General features: G+C 35.9%; 1 protein-coding gene across 1 annotated transcript in view; it reads right to left on the bottom strand.

Moving 5' to 3' along the window:
• Window positions 1-24,498, bottom strand: part of Dnah14 (dynein axonemal heavy chain 14) — a 343,676-nt gene that overhangs the window by 106,121 nt on the left and 213,057 nt on the right. Inside the window, exons 52-55 of the mRNA XM_076872908.1 lie at window positions 18,471-18,638; window positions 17,554-17,646; window positions 2,421-2,618; window positions 1,481-1,642 (exon numbers count right to left, since the gene is read on the bottom strand). Coding sequence (XP_076729023.1) covers window positions 1,481-1,642; window positions 2,421-2,618; window positions 17,554-17,646; window positions 18,471-18,638 — 621 coding nt within the window. The remainder of the gene's footprint in view (window positions 1-1,480; window positions 1,643-2,420; window positions 2,619-17,553; window positions 17,647-18,470; window positions 18,639-24,498) is intronic.

Genomic DNA, 24,498 nt, shown 5'->3' on the forward strand with positions numbered 1-24,498 from the left:
CTCATCTGACCCTGTTCTTGGCAGTATTGGCCATGGGCAGATTCCTTCCTTATGTCCATATGTCACTTTATAATACATTTACATTCCTGAAAGCAGCCTCAGTGAATCATTGTTCCTTTTAACTCCGAGTCCACCTTGTACAAAATGATAATATCTTCAACTATCAAGCAACACATTTTGCTTTGTAAGTATGGTAAAGTTGAAAAAAGACTAAAGGGTAAGATATTTCTTTTTTTCCCCTCCTTTTTGACTGAAAAAATTTATAAAGGCAAATAAAACTTTTTAATGCAAATTTCATACAATACAGAAATGTTTAAAGTAAAAATGAAAGTACTTCTCTTTTTTTGACCCTTCCCCAAACTGCAACCTGAAAGTATCCAAAGTTAATAGTTTAAAGTGTACCTTTATTATTTTATTTTTATTATAAGATGCAGCAAATACTTTTTGAAAGCATGTATTACATATATATATATATATATATATATATATATATATATATATGTATATTAAAATTGACTTCTAACTGGGGCTCTTGGTTTTTCATTTCTGGAGTGTACTATTCTCCATATTCCAAATCAGAATTTGTTATTCCTTCCCACTCACAATCTATTTAATAAACTAATTACTATAACAAGGCATTAGAGTACTACAAATTATCAGGATGACATTTGTTTTTTCTACCATAGAATCTGAAAATATAACTCAATCTGAGTATTCATTCATATTGCACACGTTCCCTATCAACTGTGGATTCCATTTCTGGATTTTGTTTTATTACAATATCCTCTTGCAGTAGATACTAAGGGTCTTTTGAGGAATGTTGGGAGACCAGGTTCAAATTTCAAATGACCCCAAGGTAGAAAAACCTGGCACTAGATATAAGTTAACCAGTGGTCCATCCCCAGTGAACACTGTGGCTTGAATAATCATGGCCACCCATTTAGTAAGCCATGGATACCCAGTGTGTGGAAAAACACAGAAGGTCCAAGTCATTGGTCTAGTCTGTGTATATATCATCAGACTGGTCTTTCACAGACTCCTGCTGCTCAGTTCATTATGAATATTGCTTGTTCTCTTTGGCCAATTTCTTTCGTATCCATCATCTTCTGGTCAATTCTAGGGCTACTCAAAGGAATGAGAAAATTCTTATTTTATACTCTTCCTGATTTGTTTCCAACATAGTTGAAAAGAAACCTCATTAACTGGGAAAGAATCTGAAAAATAATCTTGGGTTCTTTTAACAAAAATTTGTATTGCCTACAGCATAACTATTTTTTTTAAACTGTTGATAACCAGACAGACTCAAATAGTTGTTAATCTTTGACATATCTAAGATATGGAGTGTCTGTGTTTAGGGATAGTGATCATTAGTTTGGCTTTAAAAACTCATATTTAACTTGAAAATCTTATACATAATTATAAATGTGGTCTGGTTTTAATTTAACATGACATTTTGAAAAAGTTAATCCACAAAAAGTACCTTTTGGAAGAATGCAAGTAAAGATTGTCTGTCATCCACATAGCCAGATTGTTCAGCCAAAGATCGAATCCTCATTGCGATAGAATCCAGCTCTTCATTTTCAAACAAGTTAGGTATTTTTCCTGAACTGACAGTGTAGCTCAAATCTTCCAAAAGTAATTTCTTAGGTGAAACATATATTTAGTCAGGAATGAGTAAATTATTCATATATTCTGCTCCTAACAAACTGAGAAAATAATAGTATTTAAGGGGAACTGAGGCTTTTCTTTTTTTTAAAAGCAAGCTAACTTCTTGATTCAATTCCATCAAATATACATTTTTTTCTGAGTCAAAATAAGCTTCATTGATCCATCCATTCATTCAGATATTAGAGAAATATATACTTGGTATTGACAGTATGTCGCATGTCTACATTAAGTACTGAAGCAAGAGGTAAGGGAGGATGGGTATAGTAATGAACTGAGCAGGAATCTTGCTTCAAGCAGTTCACAGAAACCCTGAATATATCTACATTTGAGTTTGAATAGTAAACAAACTAGAAATAACAAGGTAAAGGGATTGTTTTCACTTAACCAAGTTCATCTCTCTATTAGGGTTTCAAATCCAATGAGATAGGAAAGAGAAGAGAAAAAGCAGGGAAAGAAACTCTACCTGAAGAATTATTATGAAAGTAGGAAACATTTTGCTTTTGAGAATAAAAATAAGTTTTCGAACAAAAGTTCCCACTCCTTTCAGCAGACTACAATTATTCAAAACTATGGCATGATTACAAATACATGAACTCTGTGTGCTATGATTAGGCAAGGGCAAAGAATAATGAAAAGAATTAATATAGTAGGCTAATTGGACTATGTATAAGTATTTTCTTTTTAAATATCAAATTACTTGGGGGTACATAAATATCAAACTTTAACAAATAATAAAGACAGAAAGCACTTACATGTTCTAGGGATAAGTTAGAAACCATCAGAACAGTGGCATTCCCTTCTAACCCTGTTTGAAGAAACACCTTTTTAAGAACTTCTTTGAATTCTGTGTAGGCATAATTGCGAGATACAGGCACTCGGTATAGTTTGTGTTCTGCCACATAACAGGCTAAGGTTGCACAAGTTTGTTTTCCACAGCCATCTGTTCCAATCTTTGAAAGAAAAAATATCCAATCCAACATATGATTTCTATAAATTTTCTGGGAGTCTGTCAATATACAAATTCGGCTTACTTGTGCTCAAAATTTTGTCAGTAAACATATTTTAGATGATTTTTATTTGTAACTTTTTAGGTGGTATATTAAAAATAATTTAAATATTTTATCAAACTTTTAAAAGGCACTTATTAACATTCAATATTTTAATAGCCTCTTGAAATATATGAAATAATTTTTCTGAAAATATCATCATTATGTCACCATTGATATTTGATTCATTTATAAGAAACTAGACTAGATATTTATGTTCAGCAATAATGAATTCTCTTTTCTTTTCCTGCTACTTTAGATGCTGATTTCTTCTTCTCTTTCTATGGCTTTGAGATGTAATATTAGATTATTTATTTGTTGACACAATATCTTCTATTTTTTTATGTGGTGCTGAGGATCGAATCCAGTGCCTTGTGCATGCCAGGTGAGCACACTACTATTTGAGCCACACCCCCAGTCCAACTTTCTATTCTTTTAATGTATGATCTCAATGCAATGAACTTTCCTCTTGGAACTGCCTTTATAGTATCCCAGAAATTTTCTTATTGCTATTTTCATTTACCTCTAAGTATTTGTTAATTCTATCCCTGATTTCTTCTGCTTTCCATTGATCATTCAATAGTGTATTATTTAGTCTCCAGGTGTTAATGTAGCTTCTATTTTTTATTTTATTGTTGATTTCTAATTTTATTCCATTATAATCTGATAGAATGCAAGGCATCATTTCTACTTGTTTGTATTTGTTGAGTTGTTTTGTGGCCCAATATATGATCTGTTTTAGAGAATGATCTGTGTGCCGCTGAGAAGAAAGTGTATTCAGTCACTGATGGATGAAATAGTTTATATGTATCTGTTAAGTCTAAATTATTAATTGTATTTTTTAGTTCAATAACTTTTTTATTTACTTTTTGCTTGGAGGATCTATTGAATAGTGAGAGAGGTGTGTTAAAGTCATGCAGTATTATTGTGTTGTGGTCTATTTGATTCTTAAAATTGCGATGGGTTTGTTTGATATACACAAATGCTCCATTTTGGGGAACATAACTATTTATGATTGTTATGTCTTATTGATATATAATTCCCTTAAGCAGTATGAAATGATCTTCTTTGTTCCTGCTAATTAACTTTGGCTTAAAGTCCACTTTAGTTGATATGAGGATAAAAACCCTTGCTTGTTTATGTGATTCATGTGAATGATATATTTTTTCCCTATCCTTTTACCTTCTTTGCCTATGAGGTGAGTCTCTTGGAGACAGCATATTGTTGGGTCTTGTCTTTTAATCCAATCTGCCAGTCTATGTCTTTTGATTCAAGAGTTTAGGCCATTAACATTCAATATTATTGAGAAATGGTTTTCATTCCCTGTAATTTTGATTTATTTTAATTTGAATTAATTTCTCCATTGACTGATTATTCTTCTAGTGTTGTTCTTCCTTTGTTTTCAGTTTTATTTTTCATTACTTCTTCATGATATATTTAATTATAAATATACTGTAGTACAGGCTTTCTAGATGTGAATTCTTTTAACTTTTGTTTATCATGGAAGGTTTTTATTTTATCATTAATTCCGTAACTTAATTTTGTGGGTATAGTAATCTTGGCTGGCATTCATTTTCTTTCAGAGCTTTGTATTTATTATTTAAGACTTAGCTTTTAGGGTTTGGGTTGAGAAATCATGGGAGGTCAGATTGGTTTCCTTCTAAATGCGATCTGTCCATTTTCTCTGGTGGCCTTTAAAATTCTATCCTTGTTCTGTATTTTAAGCATTTTAATAATAAAATGCTTTGGTGTGGGTCTGTTGTAATTTTGTATACTTGGGATTTTGTAAGCTTTCTTGTATTGATTTTCCATTTTATTCTTAAGGTTTGGGACATTTTCTCATATTATTTCATTGAAAAGATTGTGCATTCCATTGGTTTGCATGTCTGCACCTTCATCTATCCTGATAAATCTTAAATTAGGCCTTTTCATGACATCCTGCATTTCTTGGAAGTTCTGTTCATAGTCTCACTCTTTCTCTCTTTATTTTTTTTGTTACTTTGGATTGAACTCTCAAGGGCACTCAACCACTGAGCCACATCCCCAGCCCTATTTTGTATTTTATTTAGAGACAGTGTCTCACTGAGTAGCTTAGCACCTCATTTTTCGCTGAAGCTAGCTTTGAACTCATGATCCTCCTATTTCAGCCTCCCAAGCAGCTGGGATTACAGCTGGATGCCACCATGCCCAGCTGGTGTTCATAGTCTCTTAACATCTTTTCTCCATGGCAACTTTATTTTCAAGATTATATATTTGTCTCCATTGCCTGAAACTCTGGTTTCCAAGTGGTCTAGTCTATTGGTGATGCTTTCCATTGAATTTATAATTTGGTTTATTGATTCCTTCATTTTGAGAATTTTTGCTTGATTTTTTTTCAGAATCTCTCTCTCTTTATTGTAGTGATCTTTCACTTCCTATATTTTTCTCTCTGATTTTACCCCTTACATCATCCTTTATCTCACAAATAAGTTTGACTATGTATATTCTAAACTCCTTCTCTGACATTTCTTCAGAGAAAGAAATGGTGTCAATGGATTCTATTATTGAAGTATCTTGATTTGGTAGGGGTGATTGTTCCCTTGCTTTTCCATGTTGTTTGTGTGTCTATCTAACACTATGGATCTGAGGCAGTGGAGATTCTACCCTGTGAACTTATAGTGTCCCTAAGGTTTCTATTTACCTCAGCATTTATGGAGAGAAAAATAATAACAGCTGCCAATGCAAACAATATACAGCGTTAAACCAATGATGTTTATGATGTCAAAATAAACAGAAATGATATGACGGGTTATTGCCAACAATAAAAACAGTAAATTTGAAAAAGGGTTTACTATTTTGAATGGTGGACATGGAGTGAACAGAAGTGATATAGGGTGTGATGATTATGAGGGAGGAGGAAAGGAGGTAGAGTAAAAAATTAAAGGAAGAGTGAAAGAACAATAGAGATAGGCTGTTAGCAGAAGAAAAGAGAGGAGAATCAAGGGAAACAGATAAGTGAGAGAAAAAGAAATTACTTTATATAAAGGAAAAATTTTAAAAATTTAAAAAAAGAATAAAAACAAAACTGAAATATACTAATCAAACATCCTAGTCCTCAAAAAACTGATCCATGAAAAATAATTAGTTTCAAAAATGCTAGAAATAAGAAAAAAGAAAACAGACAGATATGAATATGTATAAATATTCATGAACCATTAAGGTTACAATTAAACAGAGAAAAGGAAAAAGAAAAAAAAAAAGAATAAGATGATTATTTCCATTGGAGTTCAAAAGATTCTCAGTTTCCCTTCTTAAAGCACTATTAGGTGGGTTCTTCTAGGGTATGATGCTTGCTCCTCCCTCAGGGTGGGGTTGCTAGAGGTAACCCATAGGAGGAACTCTGGAGACAGGGTTTAGGCTTAAGTTGGCTCCAGGCTCCAGCTGAATGCCAACTAGTTTGAAGACTTTTTTCTTTTTGACAGTGCTGGGGGTTGAACCCAGGGTTTTATGCATGCAAAATAAGCAGCACTCTACCAACTGAGCTATAACCCCAGCCCTGGTTAGGATATTTTAAATCAGCACTCCTCCAGGGCCCAGCAATTGCTGGTCCATGCTGGAAGACTGCAATCCAGGGATCTACCCTGGGTTCCACTTGTCCGGTGGAGGAGCCAATTCTTAGTCCACTCCATCACCTGCGGACCCCATATTTCTTGATCTCAGGTTCAGTCTCCAAACTCAATCTATCCCATCTCTGCCCTTTCAAAACCCCAGCTAGTAGAAGCTCTTCTAGCCGGTCCTGCGACCAGGTGGATTAGAGAGGGAAAGGGAGAGCTGGGTGGGTTTCCCTGACCAGTTGTCTCCTTGTTAACCTCTCTTTATGTTTGATTTTCTCCTGGTCAGTTAGGCATACTCTTTGTCTTACAATGTGGGTTTTTCAGGCCTGTATTTCAAGCCAATTTCAGGTTTGCCAGGAATTGGCTCCATCAGCTGCTGGCCTCCACATTGTGGCTGCAAAATGGTTCCTTCCTCTGTCCTCCATGTGCTGACAGGAGAGATGTAATTTCTTTCCCATAAAGGATATTGTGCAGCATGCCTTTCAGTTCATTCAGGCAGTGTCTTTGATCTCTAAACTCTCCATACCTAGACACACCTCAGGCCTCCTAAAAATATGGGTTCCTTTAATTTTCTTATCCCTCTGCTTGCAGAGGGACCACTCTGGGTGGTGCCTCTAGCTGCAGCAGTGGCTGTGTGCTGGAGATTTCTTCCTTATTTTATTAAATCCAACCTCTTGATTCCTCAATCTGCTTGATTGTCCAGTATTAAATTCCAGTAAAGCATCCCTGTTCCCTTTTTCATTCACCCACCTTACTGAGAAGTTGCTTATCTGCTTTCTTGATCCTACTGTATTCCACCATTTTGAAACTCAGCTAAGGTTTACTCTTTAGATTGTGAAGTTCTATGGGTTTTGACAAATATATAGTGTAATGAATTCACTGTGATTGTGTCAAACAAATTTTCACCACCTTAAAAAGTCTGTGTTTCACTTTCTCTCCTTCTGACCAAAACTTTGGCAACCACTAATCTCATCATCTCCATAGTTTTGCCTTTTTCAGACAATATAATTGGAATAATGTAGTTATAGCCTTTCCAGATTGGCTTATTTCACTTAGCCTTTAAGAATCACCATGTCTTTTGCAGTTCGATAGCTCATTTCTTTTTATCCCTGAATAATATTACATTGTACAAATGACCACAGTTTGTTTATGCGTGTGCTTATTGAAGGATATCCTGGTTACTTCTGGTTTTGGGTGATGATGAGTAAAGTTGCTGTAATCATTCATGTGCAGGTTTTTATGTGGACATAAGTTTTCAAATCAGTTGGGTAAATATGAAGAAGCATGCCTGCTGGATCATATGGCATAACTATGTTTAGCTTTGTTTCTTACTGCCAATTGTCTTCCAAAGTGACTGTGCCATTTTGCGTTCCTACCAGCAAAGAATAAGAGTTCCTGTTGCTTTGTCTCCTTGATAGTAATTCCTATTACTATTTTTTAGGAACTGGGTAGTTTAATTAGTGGTATGTCATTCTTGGTTCCCCCAGTGACAATGGATATTGAACATCTTTTCATATGCTTTTCTGCAGCATCTATTTATTTTAAATTGGGTTGTCTGTCTTTAGGACTTTCTACAAACAGAATCATGTGGATGTTTTTATTTTATCATTGATTTCTAATTTCACTCCATTATGATCTGTTAGAATGCAGGGTAGTACCTCTACTTTTTTGTATTTGCTAAGGGTTGCTTTGTGGCATAATATATGGTTTATTTTAGAGAAGGATCCACGTGCTGCTGAGAAGAAAGTGTATTCATTCATTGAAGGAAAAAATATTCTATATATGTCAGTTAAGTCTAAGTTATTGATTGTATTACTGAGTTCTATGGTTTCTTTGTTCAGCTTTTGTTTGGACAATCTATCCAGTGGTGAACAAGGTATGTTAAAATCATCCAGAATTATTGTGTTGGGGTCTATTTGATTCTTGAACTTGAGAAGAGTTTGTTTGATGAACACAGATGCTCCATTATTTTGGGCATATAAATTTATTATTGTTATGTCTTGTTGATGAATTTTTCCCTTAAGCAGTATGAAATATCCTTCTTTATCCCTTTTGATTAACTTTGGCTTGAAGTCTACTTTATTTGATATGAGGATGGAGACCTTTTTACTTGCTTCCACAGTCCATAAGAGTGAATTGATTTTTTCCCAACTTTTCACCCAGTCTGTGGATGTCTTTTCCTATGAGATGAGTCTCTTGGAGGTAGCATATTGTTGGGTCTTTTTAAAATCCAGTCTGCCAGTCTTTTGATTGTTGAGTTTAGGCCATTAACATTCAGGGTTATTATTGAGACATGATTTGTATTCCCAATCATTTTTGTTTATTTTTGGTATTTAATTTGACTTGGTTTCTCCTTTGATTAGTTTTTCCTTTAGTGTAATACCTCCCTTTGCTGATTTTCATTGTTGTTTTCAATTCCTCTTCATGGAATATTTTGCCAAGGATGTTCTGTAGTTCAGGCTTTTGAGTTGTAAAATCTTTTAACTTTTGTTTATCATGGAAGGTCTTAATTTCATCATCAAATCTAAAGCTTAATTTTGCTGGCTATAAGATTTTTGGTTGACATCCATTTTCTTTCAGAGCTTGATATATGTTGTTCCAGGTTCTTCTAGCTTTCAGGATCTAGGTTGAAAAATCTGCACATAATCTAATTGTTTTTCCCCTACATTAACATGATTTCTTTCTCTCATGACTTTTAATATTCTCTCCTTATTCTGTATGTTAGGCATTTTCATTATAATGTGCCTTGGTGTGGATCTGTTGTGTTTTGCACATTTGGCGTCCTGTAAGCCTCTTGGATTTGGTTTTACAATTCATTCTTCATGTTTGGATTGATTTGGTTGGAAATCCATATCTTTCCTGTTTCTCTTCTCATCCAATAGGTGGTGTCATCTGTTGTTAGCTGGTATCTCCACCCTCAGGATGATGAAGGTAACCAGGATGTCACTGTGCTGGAGTGGTGACTGCTGGGGAGAGACGGGAGTTAGAAACTGGATACCTGGCCAGCTGGGGTTCCAAACTGGGAGTTGCCCCCCACTGAAGCTGGTGATGAAGATGGCTCAAGATGGAGGCACCTGCTTTCAGCAGTGGGCTATAGGGTGGTGTAGTGGGAGCCGAGAGATGGCTTTGGTCGGTGAGTTCAGAGACTAGTTCTGTGGCGGCATGCAGTGTGTGGCTGTTGACTTCAGAGCCTGTGTGAGGTTCTCAGGTGCAGGCAGGTTACTGTGTAGGGGATTATCTCCGCTGCTGCCAAGTCCTAAAATGGCGGTGAGCAGGGAAGTCTCATGTTGGTAGCTGGGGGTTGACACGGGAGTGGTGGCAGGAGTTCCCACGTGTGGGAATGTCCCGACCAGCAGGACACCTCAATGAAGGCGGCGAACCTAGGCGGGGAGGAATGAAGGGACAAGAGACACAAGGGATGACAGCAAGACAGGAGTTCTGATCAAGCTGCAGATTTTTATTGTTCACACAGAGGTATTTATATGCTGGGGATGGGGAAGCTCTCTTATCGGCAGTTGCTGGATGTGGGTGGTAAAACTGCCAGCTGCAGCATGTCTGATGATCCTGACAACCTCAGGATGTTTCAGGGAGATAGGTGGCTGCAGGATGTCTCCCAGGCAGGATGTCTCCCAGGGGGCTGTTTCTTGTAAGTGTCAGGCTATTCTTTGAAGGAGAACTTCCTTCTAGCCCCTGACATGGGAAGCTGCTGGGTGTCCTATGTGGGAGTGACATCTGTGATTTCTGCTCAGGTAGGTGGCCAAAAGTTCTGGGCAGGTGCTGTTGCCAAAGGTCCTGCTTGGGTACCTAGTAGTACTGCGTAGGTGAGTAGTTGGGAGACTACTCTGATGCTGAGGCCTGGAGCCCTGGACAGGCATGGTGACTGATTTCTGCACAGAAGCAGAAATATCGCTTGCAGAGAAGCAGTATTCTCATTACTTGAGTCCCAGGTCACAGGTCATTTCAGAATGCTGCCTCCCTCTGGTCACCATCTTGGATCTCCATGTGTAGAATGTTGATAAAGACAGTTTTACTTTTTTTTTTTCATTCTGAATGCCCTTTCCCCCCTTTTATTACTTAATTGCACCATCTAGAACCTCTAATATAGGGTTTGGTAGAAATTGAGAGTCAGAACATCCTTCTTTGTTTTCAGTAGTCCTTGTCTAGAAGGCATGGGTATAGCTACAAATCTTCATAGATGTCCTTTATTGGGTTGACAAAGTTCCCTTCTATTCCTTTTTGCTGCAAGTTTTAAAGAAATAAAAAATGTTGAATTTTTTTTCAAGTGCTTTAAAAAAATCTATTCAGATATTTTTATGTGGGTTTTACTTGAATTACATTAATATGGTGTATTGCATTAGTGGATATTTGGATATTAAAAGAAACATGCATTCTGGGACAAATATTACTTGCTTATGGTATATTATTTTCTGGCTTAGGTTGGTAGTATTTTGTTTAGAATTGTTACAAGTATATTCTTATGAGAGATTGGTCTGTAGTTTTTTCTCCTGATGTCTGTTATGCTTTGGATATAGTTTATCTCCCAAAGGTTCATGAGCTGGAAGACTGGCCCCAGTGTGGTAATGTAGATAGGTATTGGAACCTCCCATGAATCTCTCTTGCTTCCTTGATCTCACACATGTGGCCCTTCTGCACATGGCCATTTCTCTTTTGGCTTCTTCTCTGCCATATGGTTGTAGTTTTATAGCTCATTTCTTTTTATCTTTGAATAATATGACATTGTACAAATGACCACAGTTTGTTTATTCATGTGCTTATTGTAGGAAATAGCCAGAGGTCCCTCACCAGGGCACGGTGTCATGCTGTTTAGATCCTTTAGCCACCAGAATCATGAGGCAAATAAAACTCTTTACTCAATCAGTTACCAGCCCCAGGTATTTTGTGAAAACTAAGCAAAATGGACCAATACAAAGTCTTTGTTTAGCTTTGGTATTGGAATTACTGGCCCTTAAAAATGAGTTGGGAAGTATTGCTTCTTCTATTTCTAAAAGGGAAAATAGAAGGTTTGTGAAGATTTTGTGTTAAGTCTTTCTTAAATGTTTGATAGAATTCTCTAGTGAACCCATTTGGCTTTGCAGTTGTCCTTGTGAGGAATTTAAAAATTGTTAAATCAGTCTCTTTATTGTATAGATACATTAAGATTTTTTCAGTCCTCAGTTTCAGTAGTTTGTGTTGGAAAGTATTCTTCAATTTAAGTTATCTAATGTATTGGATAGTATTTTCTTATAATCCTTTTTTCTGTAATGTTGGTTATGTCGCCTCTTTAATTCCTGGTTTTAATAATTTTAAATTGCCTTTCCAATTTTTAAAAAAATATTTTTAGTTGTCAATGGACATTTATTTTATTTTGCTTATTTATATGCAGTGCTGAGAATCAAATACAGTGCCTCACATGTGCTAGGCAAGTGCTCTACCATTGAGCTACAACCTTAGCCCATGTCTTTCCTGTTTTTTTCTTGGTTCAGTCTAGTTGGTTAATTTTGTTGATCCTTTCAAAAAAACAATTTTGTTTTTCTGTTTTCTATTTGCTGCTCTAATCTTTCTTATTTCCTTCCTTTTGCTTATTTTGAATTTGATTTTTTTGATAGTTTCCTGAGGAAGAAGATTAGCTTATTGATTAGAAGTTTTACTTTATTTAAATATAGAATTCAGAGGTATAGATTTCCCTCTAAGTACTTTAGGTATATTGTGCTTTTGTTTCCATTTTTCTAAAAGTATTTTTAAATTTCTCTGATTTCTTTCAATCATTGGTCATTTGTAAAATTTCCACATAATTATGAACATCTCAAATTTCCTTTTGTTGCTAATGAATTGTAATTTAATCCTCTTGTGATCAGAAAACATACTGCAAATTTAAAATTCTTTTAAATTTATTGAGACTTATTTCATGGTTTTGCATCTGGTCTGTCCTTGAGAATATTCCAGTTTTTTTTTCCAGAAGAATGTGTATTTTATAGTTTTGGGGTGAAGTCTTTTATCATGTCAATTTAGATCAAGTTGTTTTATAATATTGTTGATATTATTTATACCCTTGCTAATTTTATGTCTATTCCCTCTGCTGATTATTGAGAATGGTAGTATTGAAGTCCTACTTCTGTTGTAATTGATTACTTCTCCTTTAAATTCTTTCAGATTTGGCTCCATGTATTTTTGGTGCTTTGTTTTTAGCTATGCATATTTATAACTGCAATCCCTTTCTGACCCTTTTTATAATTGCTATATATTTATTTTTGGTCTCAGACAATATCTCCTCCCCTGAATGTCTGCTTTGTATGATATTAGTACATCTACTCCAACTCTCAAATGATAATTGTTGCATGGATTCTCTTTCTCCATTCTTTCATTTTCAATTATTTTGTGTCTTTGAAGCTGTTGACATAGAAGTCACATTTTAAATTTTTTTCTTTTAAAAATAAATAGAATCTTAAAATCTTTCCCTTTTTATTGGCATTTTAATGCATTTATATTTATGTCATGGTTGACATGGTTTGATTTTTGTTGGCCATATTTTTGGTTTTTATAAATCTCCTTTTTTCAACTTTGTTTCTCCTTTAGTACTTTTTTTTTTTTAGTTCAACTGATGTTTTCTAGAGCTCTATTTTAATTTTTTTTTTAAATTATAGTTTTGGGGCTTTTTTTGTATTTTTATGTTAAAATTAAAAACTACTGAATGATATTGTAAATAAATTAAAAAGATTAATATAGAAAATTACACTTGCCACGTATACAATGAAGAAAAGATTAGTATCTGAATAGATAAATAATCCTATAATTGATTAAAGAGATAACACAGAAGAAAAGATAAACAAGAGATATAAATAAAATAATTCACAGAAAAGGAAATGCAAATGTTCAATGAGCAAATTAAAGATACAACTTGTATCTGTTTCTCTGCCCCCATAGTAATTAAATACTCTCCCTTAGCAGCCCTTAGCAATGGCTGGAGTTCCAGCATAGATGTCCCAATTACTCTGGCGAGAAGTCAGCAGTTAATCTGATTGAGAATCCCCATCGCACAATTAGTTGTTTCTCTCTTGCTACCTTGATTTTCTCTTTGTCTTTGATGTGTCTAGGTGTGAATTAACTTGTGTTTACTAGAATTTATTGTTGTCATTAAGCTTCTTGAAAGAATTTTGGGCATGTAAATGAAAACACACACGCACACACACCAGGGATTGAACCCCAAAGACACTTAAATATTGAGCCACATCCCCAGCCCTTTTAATTTTGAGACAGGTCCTTACTAAGTTGCTGTGGTTGGCTTTGAACTTAAAAATCTTCAGCCTTCTGAGCAGCTAGGATTATAGGCAAGTGCCAATGCACCTGGCTTATATCATGTTTTCTATCACTTCGTATTTCTATTCTTTTATGCAATATGTATATTTTGGTATATCTAGTTGTACTTAATGGTGTCTCTAAGGTTCTGTGTTTTTTTCCCCAGATTGAATAATTTTTATTGCTGAATGTTCAAGTTTGCAGATTCTTTTTTCTGTTATCTTAAATCTGCTGTGAGCTCTTCTAATGAAGTTTTAATATCATTTATTATCATTTCCAACCCTGGAAATTCTATTTTAAAAAATAAGTTCTATCTCTTTATTGGTATTCTTTATTTGAAAAGTCATTGTTGTATACTTTAATTTTTAATATATGTATATTCCTTTAATTCTTTCATATATTAATAACAGCTGCATTTCCAGATGTCTGGCAAGTGATTTCTGGATTACCTTCAAGAGTTTCTGTTGACTGCTTTTTTCCCTGTATATAACTTACACTATTCTGTCTCTTCTCAAATCTTATAATTTTTGTTGAAAACTGAACATTTTACATAATAAATTGTCTACAATAATCTTTTAAACCCATACCTTAAATTGAAATACTAATGTTTGTTTTCTTATATACTTTGTTAGTTCAACAATACAATTCAGTCGAACCATATAATATTTATGTTAAAAAATAATATGACTTCTTCTTTTACTTGGTTACCTAATTAAATCAATGTCACCAGGTTATTCTCTAACCTAGATCATGACTGGCTCATTATTTTTAATATCCTGCAGGTTCTTCATTAAATCATTATGCTTCTTCCAGTTGCTCCTTCCTGCAGAAGTCCCAGTTGCTAGTTCAACCTCCAAAATTAAAATTACTGCTTTGCAAAATTGAACCCCTGTGTTACTTTGATCCAGGACAAAAATCTATCTTGGATGCTTATGTAGACAAAATAGTAATAGGGTCACAGACTGGGGTTATGGCTCACTGGTAGAGTGCTTGCCTAGCATGAGCAAGGCTCTGGGTTTGATCCTTAGCACCACATAAAAAAAATAAAATAAAGATATTGTGTCCAATTACAAATAAAAAATAAATATAAAAAAATAGTAATAGGATCAGGAGAAGCAGGAATTTGGTTTTTTTTTTTTTTTAAATTTTGTATTTTCAGTAATGGCTCTTGACAGTACAGATGGGTTCAGGAGAATGATGATATAGGAATTTTTAAGAATTTCAACTTTCCAGATGAGTGTAGGCTTTAAAAAAATTACTCTGAAAACATTCTGAGGAATTTAACTATTGAGGACTTTCCCTAAATGTACTTATTAGAAAACAATCGATTTGCTAAAAAAAAAAAAAAAAGAGGTCACTTTGTTGTAAAAGAAGTAAATCAAGAATATATACCCTTTGGGAATAGAAAAATAATGTTAATAATTGAAATCAGAGGGAAAAAATCAGCCCTTTTAGAACTTGTGTTATAAATATGAAGACAGATAATAAATAAAATTAATATGCAATTTAAGCTCAGATAATATGAAGAATTGGAATGAATCAAAGCAGAATAAGGGACTTTGAAAGTGGCCCAGGCTGAGGAAAAGGGCATGATACTTTAAGTAAGAGAATCAGAAAAGACTGTTGCTTGGTCCAGGTGAAGATGATGGCAGCTTAAAAAGGGTTGTAGTTGTGAAGATGTAGCAAAGTGGGCAGACTTGAGATACATTAGAAAATTGTATTGCCAGGATTTATTGATGAATGTGGAGTGATGGAAAAGCCACAAGATCGAATGACTCAGTTTTCTGTATATAGCTGAAGAGATGTGGTGATTCCATTTACAGATGGGATCAGTTAGTGAAGAATAGCTTTGGTGGTAGAGAAAAATTACTTTGTATTTTTTTCTTAATTCAATTTTCTAATTTTGAATTAATTTTATATAAGCTTCCTGTAATGTTTACTTAATTAAAGGAGTGTTTAAATAAAGCTTTAGCTGTTCTGAATGTAAGAACAAGTCCTACTTGGAATAAAAAAGACATATCTAAGGAACTAAATAGTTATAAATACAGTATAAAAAAGTAGGCATAAATAATAATTTAAACTGTTTTAAACAATATGATTTTTATAATTGGCTATATAGGTTAGATTTATTTAGCTCTCTAAAACTTTTTCTCTATTTGAAGTATTTAGGAGTTTTCTAAGAATTTAGCTCCCATATGTTCTCATGAGAAGCAAAATTTTGTGCAAAGCCTCATGTTTCTAAGTCAATATTTAAGTTAATGTACTTTTTTTAAAATAAAAAATTGTGTTTACTTAGAAGCATTCAGAATGTCAACAAAACAGCTGCAACTATTTTTTTATTTTTGCAATTACACTGTGTTATTCAGTTAACAGAACAACAATTATTTCATATAAGCTGCATCAGAGACAACTGAAGATGAAAAACTACTGTCCCCATATATAACTAATTTTTGCTGTGCACCAAGAAGAACCTGCTTTAAATTTCCATGCCAATTTACAACCCCTGTACTGTACCAGGCAAAGTTAGTGGCTATTGAAAATACCACCAGGACAAGGCTCTCTACAGACACATTCAATAGTGTGTTAACTATACAAAAAAAAGACACTGCAAAGTTTAAAAACAAATCTTACACAGCCTTACATTTCAATTTTTTTAAAAGGAGTGAGTTGTGTATAGGGGGGGTAAAAGCTTTATAGACAAGGATAAAAACCTGCTCTAGAACCAACTTACTCATCATCATCATCTTCATCTGCCTCCTCTTCATCTTCCTCATCTTCCTCCTCTTCCTTCTTTTTCTTGCTTTTTTCAGCCTTGACAACTCCCTTTTTTGCTGCATCAGGTTTTCCTTTAGCTCAGCAGACAGCAATATCCTTTTTGTATTTTTCCTGCAGCTTAGCAGCTTTCTTTTCATAAAGAAAGCTTAACCTGCAGCAGTGTTAGTCCACATCTCTCCCATTTTCTTTGCAACATCACCAATGGATAGGCCAGGATGTTCTCCATTGACTTTGGGGCAATATTCAGAACAGAACAAGACGAAGACCGATGGAGGCCTCTTGGCCTCCTATTTCCCCTTTAGGAGGGAGATGGGTTTTCATTTATCTTTCATAACGGGCCTTGTCCACCTTTGCCTTATCTTCAAATTTTCCTTTCTCTTTAGCTGACATGATCTTCCACCTCGCTGAGCACTTCTTAGAAAACTCGGAGAAGTTGACTGAAGCATCTGTATGTTCCTCTTGTGCTCCTCTGGCAAGTTTGCACAAAAAAATGCATATGATGACATTTTGCCTCTTGGCTTCTTAGGATCTCCTTTACCCATGTTTAGTTATTTTTCTTCAGCAAGCACAGAGTCACCCAGTGCCCATCTGGCTCTCACTTGCCCCAGTGCTGTCTATATGGAGCTCAAAGTACTGCAATGGCTGTCAAGTTAATGTACTATTTTTGACGTCAGGATCCACCTGCATAGATACCATATCTATGCTGGGATACACTAGAAGCTGTGCCAGATCCATTAATTTTTATTCATGTCAAATATCTTTCCAAAAAAAATAACATTTATATGTGATATCAAATTTCTTGTGCAAACTAGCAAGGAAAAGGATCCTGTTCTATGACTTAATTACTGTGATTTTTCAAAAGAGGGTAAATTAAACTTCAGCTAGAAAGATGACTTTATTGAAGTTTCTTAATTTTTATTTTGCAAATTTAAAAACACTGAAAATCAAGTTCTATGGCACATGCCTGTAATTCCAGCAGTTCAGGAAGATGAAGCAGGAAGACGAAAAGTTCAAAGCCAGTCTCAATCACTTAGCAAGGCCCTAAGCAACTTAGCAAGATCCTTTTCAAAAATAAGGGAGGGTGTGTGTGCTGGGGATATAGCTCAGTGGTTTAGAGCCTCTGGGTTCAATCCCTGGTACCAAAAAGAAAACAAAAATTAAAAGATTTAAATTCATACCAGTAACATATGACTCCCTGGTTGTCGAAGGACCCTTGTAGCTCTTATGACATGTTCTATGGCTTCCTTGAAGAACACCATGGAATGAGGAATCTAGCAGAAGAAATGTGACAAACTGATTATAGGTGTAGAAAAATCAGATGTGTGTTATGGTTTTATACACAATAATATGGGAATGAGAATTACTATTCTAGTAATCCAGTGATTTGGGTCCAGTTGGTTGGTGTACATGCATATTTAGGAAAAGTATATTTTCACAATGAGGATCATCCCTACGCTAATATTCTAGTGAGCAGTGTTGAACAGCCATCAGGCTGAGACAAGAAAATGAAGAGAACCATAGTATCTAGGCTGCTTTTCTGTTGTTCTGTCTTGGCAAGTGGAGCAAGTGGTGGAAAGAATAGTCTTAGGAAACCGATTTATGGTGCTGATGGTTTTGTTGTTTCTCTTTCAGCACATCTCTGCCAACAACAATGCAAAAGATGTCAAGAGAGTCACAACCATTTTGCTGCTCCTTGTTACTCTGAAGCCTACTGTCACACTTGATTTTTCATCTCTTACCTTAATTGACTGTTCACTCAACACTCTACAGCCTTACTTGTATACCATGTCTTTAAATTATATACTATTGAGACAAAATAAGGTGAAGTAATATAAGACTGTATTTCTAATTGTTTGCCTTGAAATCTGAGGGCATATTTTCCCTCCTTTGGACTCTTTCTCTCCTCTCTCTCTCTCTCTCTCTCTCTTTCTCTCTCTCTCTCTCTCACACACACACACACACACACACACGTGCACGCACCGCACACACACACTTCTTTAAAAATTTGATATAATATATATGTATATATGTGTGTGAGCATACAAATATTTACATATGTAACAAACCTTAAATTTTTATGTAGTATATGTTTTACCTCCAAAGATGTTGAACCCAACTTCATTTGGAATTCTTTAAGTATGCTGGCAAGTTTATCATAGTCATTAGTATTCTGATAGATTTTTTTTTTAAGAGTCTTGTTTATATCCAAGAAGTCCACAAATACAGTTGGGTCATTCATCAGGTTTTCTGGAGTCCACCTAATCTATTGTAAGACAAGAATTTAACATTATCAATACAGTACAATCCTACTTGTTATCAAGACCAGTATATCTGTAGCAGAGACATTCCTGGTACAGTGAGTCTAGGATTCTGGGGTTGGTAACATTTTTTGTGCTATAGACTCCTTTTGACAGTGAAGCCTGTGCATTCTGCTCAGATTAACATTATAAAATGCATATAATGAAAGATAGGGGTTACAAAGGAAGCCAAATATACTAAAATACAGTTCTATCTAAAACCTTTTTGAGGTTCTTTGGACCCTGTTGGGTGTGTGGGAGACTCCCTGCTGAAGTAAAGTTCCTGTCTAGCGAGACCATCACCGAATCCCTTACCCATCCCCCTCCTCTCCAAAGGGCGCCAAGACAGAGAGCGCCAAGACAAAGAGCGCCAAATTCAAAGGTTTTCTCAACCAATCCCGGCTGGACACAGTGTCTGCTCCCGGTTCCTGAGTCACCCTACCAATCAGCACCCACCACATGGCCTATGCAACCCTTCTTAAGCTGAAGCTTGCAAGCTCACGTTCTCTGTCCTCCTCCTCTCTGCCCTCTTTCTGCTCTCTTCCTCTTCTTTCTCTCCTCTCCTTCTCTTCCTCTGCTCTCTTTTCTCTCTGCCCTCCTCATTTCCTCTCTCTGCTTTCTGTCTCTTCTTTTCTTCCCCTTCAGGCAGCCCCCCAGTAAAATCTCTTGGTTGAATCTCCATCTCAGGTGAGTCACTTGCTTTTCAGACCCCAGGTTAAGAACTCCTGGAATTGGAGATATCTGGCAGTTCCACTGAGAATCTGGGAAAAGGAATTTCACTACAGACCTGCAAGTTTCCACACTTGCTTTGCTGGTCCATTTGGTAAACTCTTGCCTATCTTTTATACCAAGGTCATGAGTTACTTCCTCTTTGAAAGTCTGATCATTTTCCCTTCCTCAAAAACCAGGTAAAGTTGCTTTCTCTTCCTTTGTTCCACCAGAGTTGTGTGTACAGAGATGTCATAACACCTACAGAAAGGTATTGTACCCACTGATTTGCAAAATGTTTGGAGGCAGGGTCCACACTAGTTCTAGTAGTCTTTGGATTTATGTCTTTGGTATCCAGCACTAGAAATTCCTGATGGGCATTCAGAAGATGTTTATTTAGCAAATGGTAAATGAACATTGAGGGGTGGTATGGTAGATGGTTAAGAGAATATCTGGCATCAGATATCCTGGGTTAGAATAATTCTTACTGCTGTGTAACCTTGGGCAAGTTCTCAACCTTACTCAGCTCAGTTTCATCTGTCAAATGATGATAATAACAGAACATACATCATACAGGTGTTTTGAATAAAGATGAAAATGAGCAATGATATATAAAGCTCTTAAAATAGTGCCTGGTATACTGTATTACATATTATTTTATTTTTAAAAGAGCCTATCAACAAATTAATTTATAAATTATTCACAGGAATAATTTATTTATTTTTTGGTACCAGAGATTGAACTAACCACTCAGCCAACCAATGAGCCACATCCCCAGCCCTTTTTGTTTTTTTATTTTGAGACAGGGTCTCACTCAGTTGCTTAGGGTCACACTGAGTTGCTGAGGTTAGCTCTGAACTTTCGATCCTCCTGCCTCGGCCTCCTAAGCCACTGGGATTACAGGTTGTGCCACTGTACCTGACACAGGAATAATGTTATTCTTATGTTCTTAATGAAGATTTGATTAATATGGTCTTTGAGTTATTGTAGTAGCTCTTGCTATCTCTAAGGCTGATCCCTGCTGGGTAAAACCTGGCTCCTATAAATTTGCTTGCTCCTTTTTTATTGCTGTACATCTATTCCTTTGTATGATAAAGCCTCAAAATCAAATTGTGCTAGGTACTGATGGGGAGTTGTTTAGGAACTTCTAGGATAATAATAATCTCTCTTTAAATAATTATTTTACCAAAGTTTCTCCATCCCTTCATTCATTCCTTATATATTCATTCACTGCAGATGTATTTATTGAACATCAATTGGTGGGAGGATGCCAAGTTCTGGGGACTCAGAAAGAGATAGAAACCAATGACTCTGTTCTTATGGGACTTTTAAACTAGAAAGAGATATGAAATTATATTATTATAATGACAAGAAAGCCAGGGAAATCCCATAGGCCTATAAAACTACAAAGAATGGGAGTTTAATATAGAAAGGGTGTGGTGTTGCTCAAAAAAGACCACAAAAGGTAGAAAGCATGAGCTTAATTAAACAAATATTTTTAATTGACAAATCATAGTTCAATATACTTATGAGGTACAGAGTAATGTGGTTTATGAATACAATGTGAGGCAATTAAATTAATTAACATATCTATCACCTCAAATACCATTTTTTTTGTGGTGAAAACACTTGAAATTTATGCAGTTTTTGAAATGTATAATACACTATTATTAACAAAAGATCTAAAAATATCTTATTCCTCCTGGGCTTCATTTCCTTTGACCACCTTCTCCCTCCCATTTCTCCTAGCTGTTATACTCCTGCTTCTGTGAGTTTGATTACATTAGATTCTACATGAAAGTGAGAACATGTGGTATTTGTCTCTCTGTGCCTGTTTTATTTCAATTAGAGTAAGGTTCATGAGCTGAGTCTTGAATGATGGCTAGGAATGATGCAAGAGAAGGTTGTAAAGGCAGAGGCCACAGAGACCATGCTGCCTTCTGTTTGGAATATGGGGGTTAGATGTTAGATGTTCATATTCTGTCATGGGTGAGGCTTAGATAGTCTCACCAGTCTCTGGAGTAGGGAGCATGAGGGCAGGGCATCTTGATTGTGGAGAAGGTGCAGTGGATGGAGACTGGGAATGGTTTTACACATGTTGAGTATGAAATGCCAGGGTAATATGAGATGGACTTAAAAGTTAAACCAAAGTCACATTCAAAAGTTCAGGCTCTTTTCACCAAACCAACTGCCTATATTTGAAATGCAGATATAAAGTTTATTTTTTTTAGTATTATGATAGTTTATATTTATTGAACACTTACTACATGTGTCAGAAATGGTTCTAAACATTTTATTTAAATTAGAATTATTAATTCTTGCACAGTCCTATAAGGTAGGTACAATAATCATACTTAAATAGAGATTAGGAAATCAAGCCAAAGAGGGGTCACTTGCCCATGGAATCAGGGCTCATAAGTGGGGAAACTGGACTTTGAACTTAGGTAGAACCTGTGTTCGTAATCTCTATGTTCAACTTTCTCTCCAAGAAAAGGGCAGAAAAGTGAAAAAAATAGAAGAGTGGGCTGAAGATTCTAGTGTCTGGGTGAAGGAAACTAGTGACAGGATGACCCTGGGGCATTACCTAAAGGCAGCTCCAGGGAGGTAAGTGAAGAAGAGCCACATACTGAGTTGAGCCCTGGAAAATTCTAGACAAGTGAGTAGAGGTGGTGGTGGGTGTGGACCTGGAAAAGGGATTACCCTTAAGTCCTTAATGGAAATTTTGTTTTACCAGATATTAAAACAAGATTGGAGGGAGAAAAAGGTGGTGGGGATCCAAGATGGTGGGCCAGAGGGAGGCAGCATTCTGTGTCGCTCCATGACTTGGGAGTCAAGAAGTGAGAATACTGCTTCTCTGTGAGCAATATTCCTTCTCCTGAGCAGGAATTACAGCCTCTGGGCTATCTAGGGCTTCAGGCCTCAGTGTCAGAGTAGGTCTCCCAACTACTCACCTATGCAGGACTACCAGGTACCTGAGTAGGACCACCAAAACCTGCACAGAACTTTCAGCCACCCACCCAAGCAGAGATCACAGACACCACTCCCATGCAGGATACTTAGCAGCTCCCCACATTCAGGAATTCTGGCTGCCACTCCTGTGTCAACCCCCATCTACCAATGCAAGGCTCTCCTGGTTGCTGCCATATTGGGACTCTACAGCAGTGGACATAGACACCTACATGCAGTTTCCTGTCTGAACCTGGGAACTTCACATAGGCTCTGAAGTTAGCCGATAGCCACACATTGCAAGCCATAAAGTTCGTCTCTCAACTTATCATCCAATGCCATCACTCAGCTCACCCCACCCGACCTGGCTCCCCATCACTGAAAGCAGGAGCCTCCATCTTGGGCCACTTTCATCACCATCTTCCAAGTACCCAGTTTCTAATTACCCCCTCTCCCCAGTGGCTGCTAACCTGGCACAGTGACACCCTGGTTACCTTCACCAACCTGAGGGTGGAGATACCAGCTAACAACAGACAACCCCACCTGAGAAGGGAAGCAGGAAAGATACTGATCTCCAACCAAAACAAGCCCTGTGTCTTCCTTCAAGATTTTTTTTCCCCTCTCCCTCTCCTTTCTCCCACTCTCACATCCCCAACATATGTGAAACCAAGTACTTTGCATGAATTAGGATTTTCAGGACTGGGATGGCTGAATAGTATATTACAGTTGTGTTGTATATTCTTTTGTTTCCCACCAATTTCTGCTATTTTAACATTTAAAAATTTTTTTCTTGATATATATGTGTGCTTGTTTTATGTACTTTACTGTCTTCCCACTTACTTGTCTACCTAAAATTAATACCTCTCCCTTTTCCTGCTCTAAACTTCCACTTTAGATTTTTCTTTCACACTTCCTGAGATATAACAACTCTATATCCTCACCTCCTACCTCCTCATCATATCATCCTACTCCTCACTCCAGGTTTCTTATCCACCATCAGAAACTGTAAACCCTTTTACAAACCTACTGAGTATATTGTAGATAAAAATTGAATTCACCATTTCTTTACATTGAGACCAAACTATAAACATATTATTAGCAAATATTTGTTTTTAGGGTGTATATTGTTAATATTGGGATCTGATAACATTGTCCTTCACCTCAAAGGAAAGATATTGGATCCCTACAGGGGCACTATGAGCCTATAGGGTAAAATGGTAATGTCTTGGATCCACAGCGTTAGAAGGGAAAAGACAAGGAAAGAAAGTGCCCCAAACAAATCAAGATATCACATTATTAGAATCCATGACCAGCACAGCAGAAGAAATTACAGAGAAGGAGTTCAGGGTGTACATAATTAAAATGTTCTGCAAATTAAAGGATGACATAAGAGAGCAAATACAGGCAGCAAAAGATTATTTTGACAAAGAGCCACATAAACAAATACAGAAAGCAAAAGATTATTTCAATAGGGAGCTAGAGATTCTAAAAAACCAAATAAAATCCTTGAAATGAAAGAAACAATAAACCAAATTAAAAGTTCAATTGAAAGCATTACCAAGAGATTGGACCACTTGGAAGACAGGACCTCAGACAATGAAGACAAACTAGATAATCTTGAAAATAATGTAGACCACAGAGTTAAAATGGTAAGAAACCATGAGCAGAACATTCAAGAAATACAGGATAGAATAAAAAGAACAAATTTAAGAGATCTTGGGATCGAGGAAGGAATAGAGTTCTAAACCAAAGGAATGAGCAATCTATTCAATAAATAATAGCAGAAAATTTTGTAAATATAAAGAAAGAATTGGAAAACCAAATCCGAGAGGCTTACAGGATGCCAAATGTACAAAATCACAACAGATCCACACCAAGGCACATTATAATGAAAATGCCTAACATACAGAATAAGGAGAGAATATTAAAAGTCATGAGAGGAAGAAATCAGATTACATATAGGGGGAAACCAATTAGATCATATGCATATTTTTCAACCTAGACCCTGAAAGCTAGAAGAACCTGGAACAACATATATCAAGCTCTGAAAGAAAATGGATGCCAACCAAGAATCCTATAGCCAGCAAAATTAAGCTTTAGGTTTGACGATAAAATTAAAACCTTCTATGATAAACAAAAGTTAAAAGATTTTACAACTCAAAAACTTGCACT

The sequence above is a fragment of the Callospermophilus lateralis genome, chromosome 13 (assembly GCF_048772815.1).
Source record: "Callospermophilus lateralis isolate mCalLat2 chromosome 13, mCalLat2.hap1, whole genome shotgun sequence".
In the NCBI taxonomy this organism is placed as follows: domain Eukaryota; kingdom Metazoa; phylum Chordata; class Mammalia; order Rodentia; family Sciuridae; genus Callospermophilus; species Callospermophilus lateralis.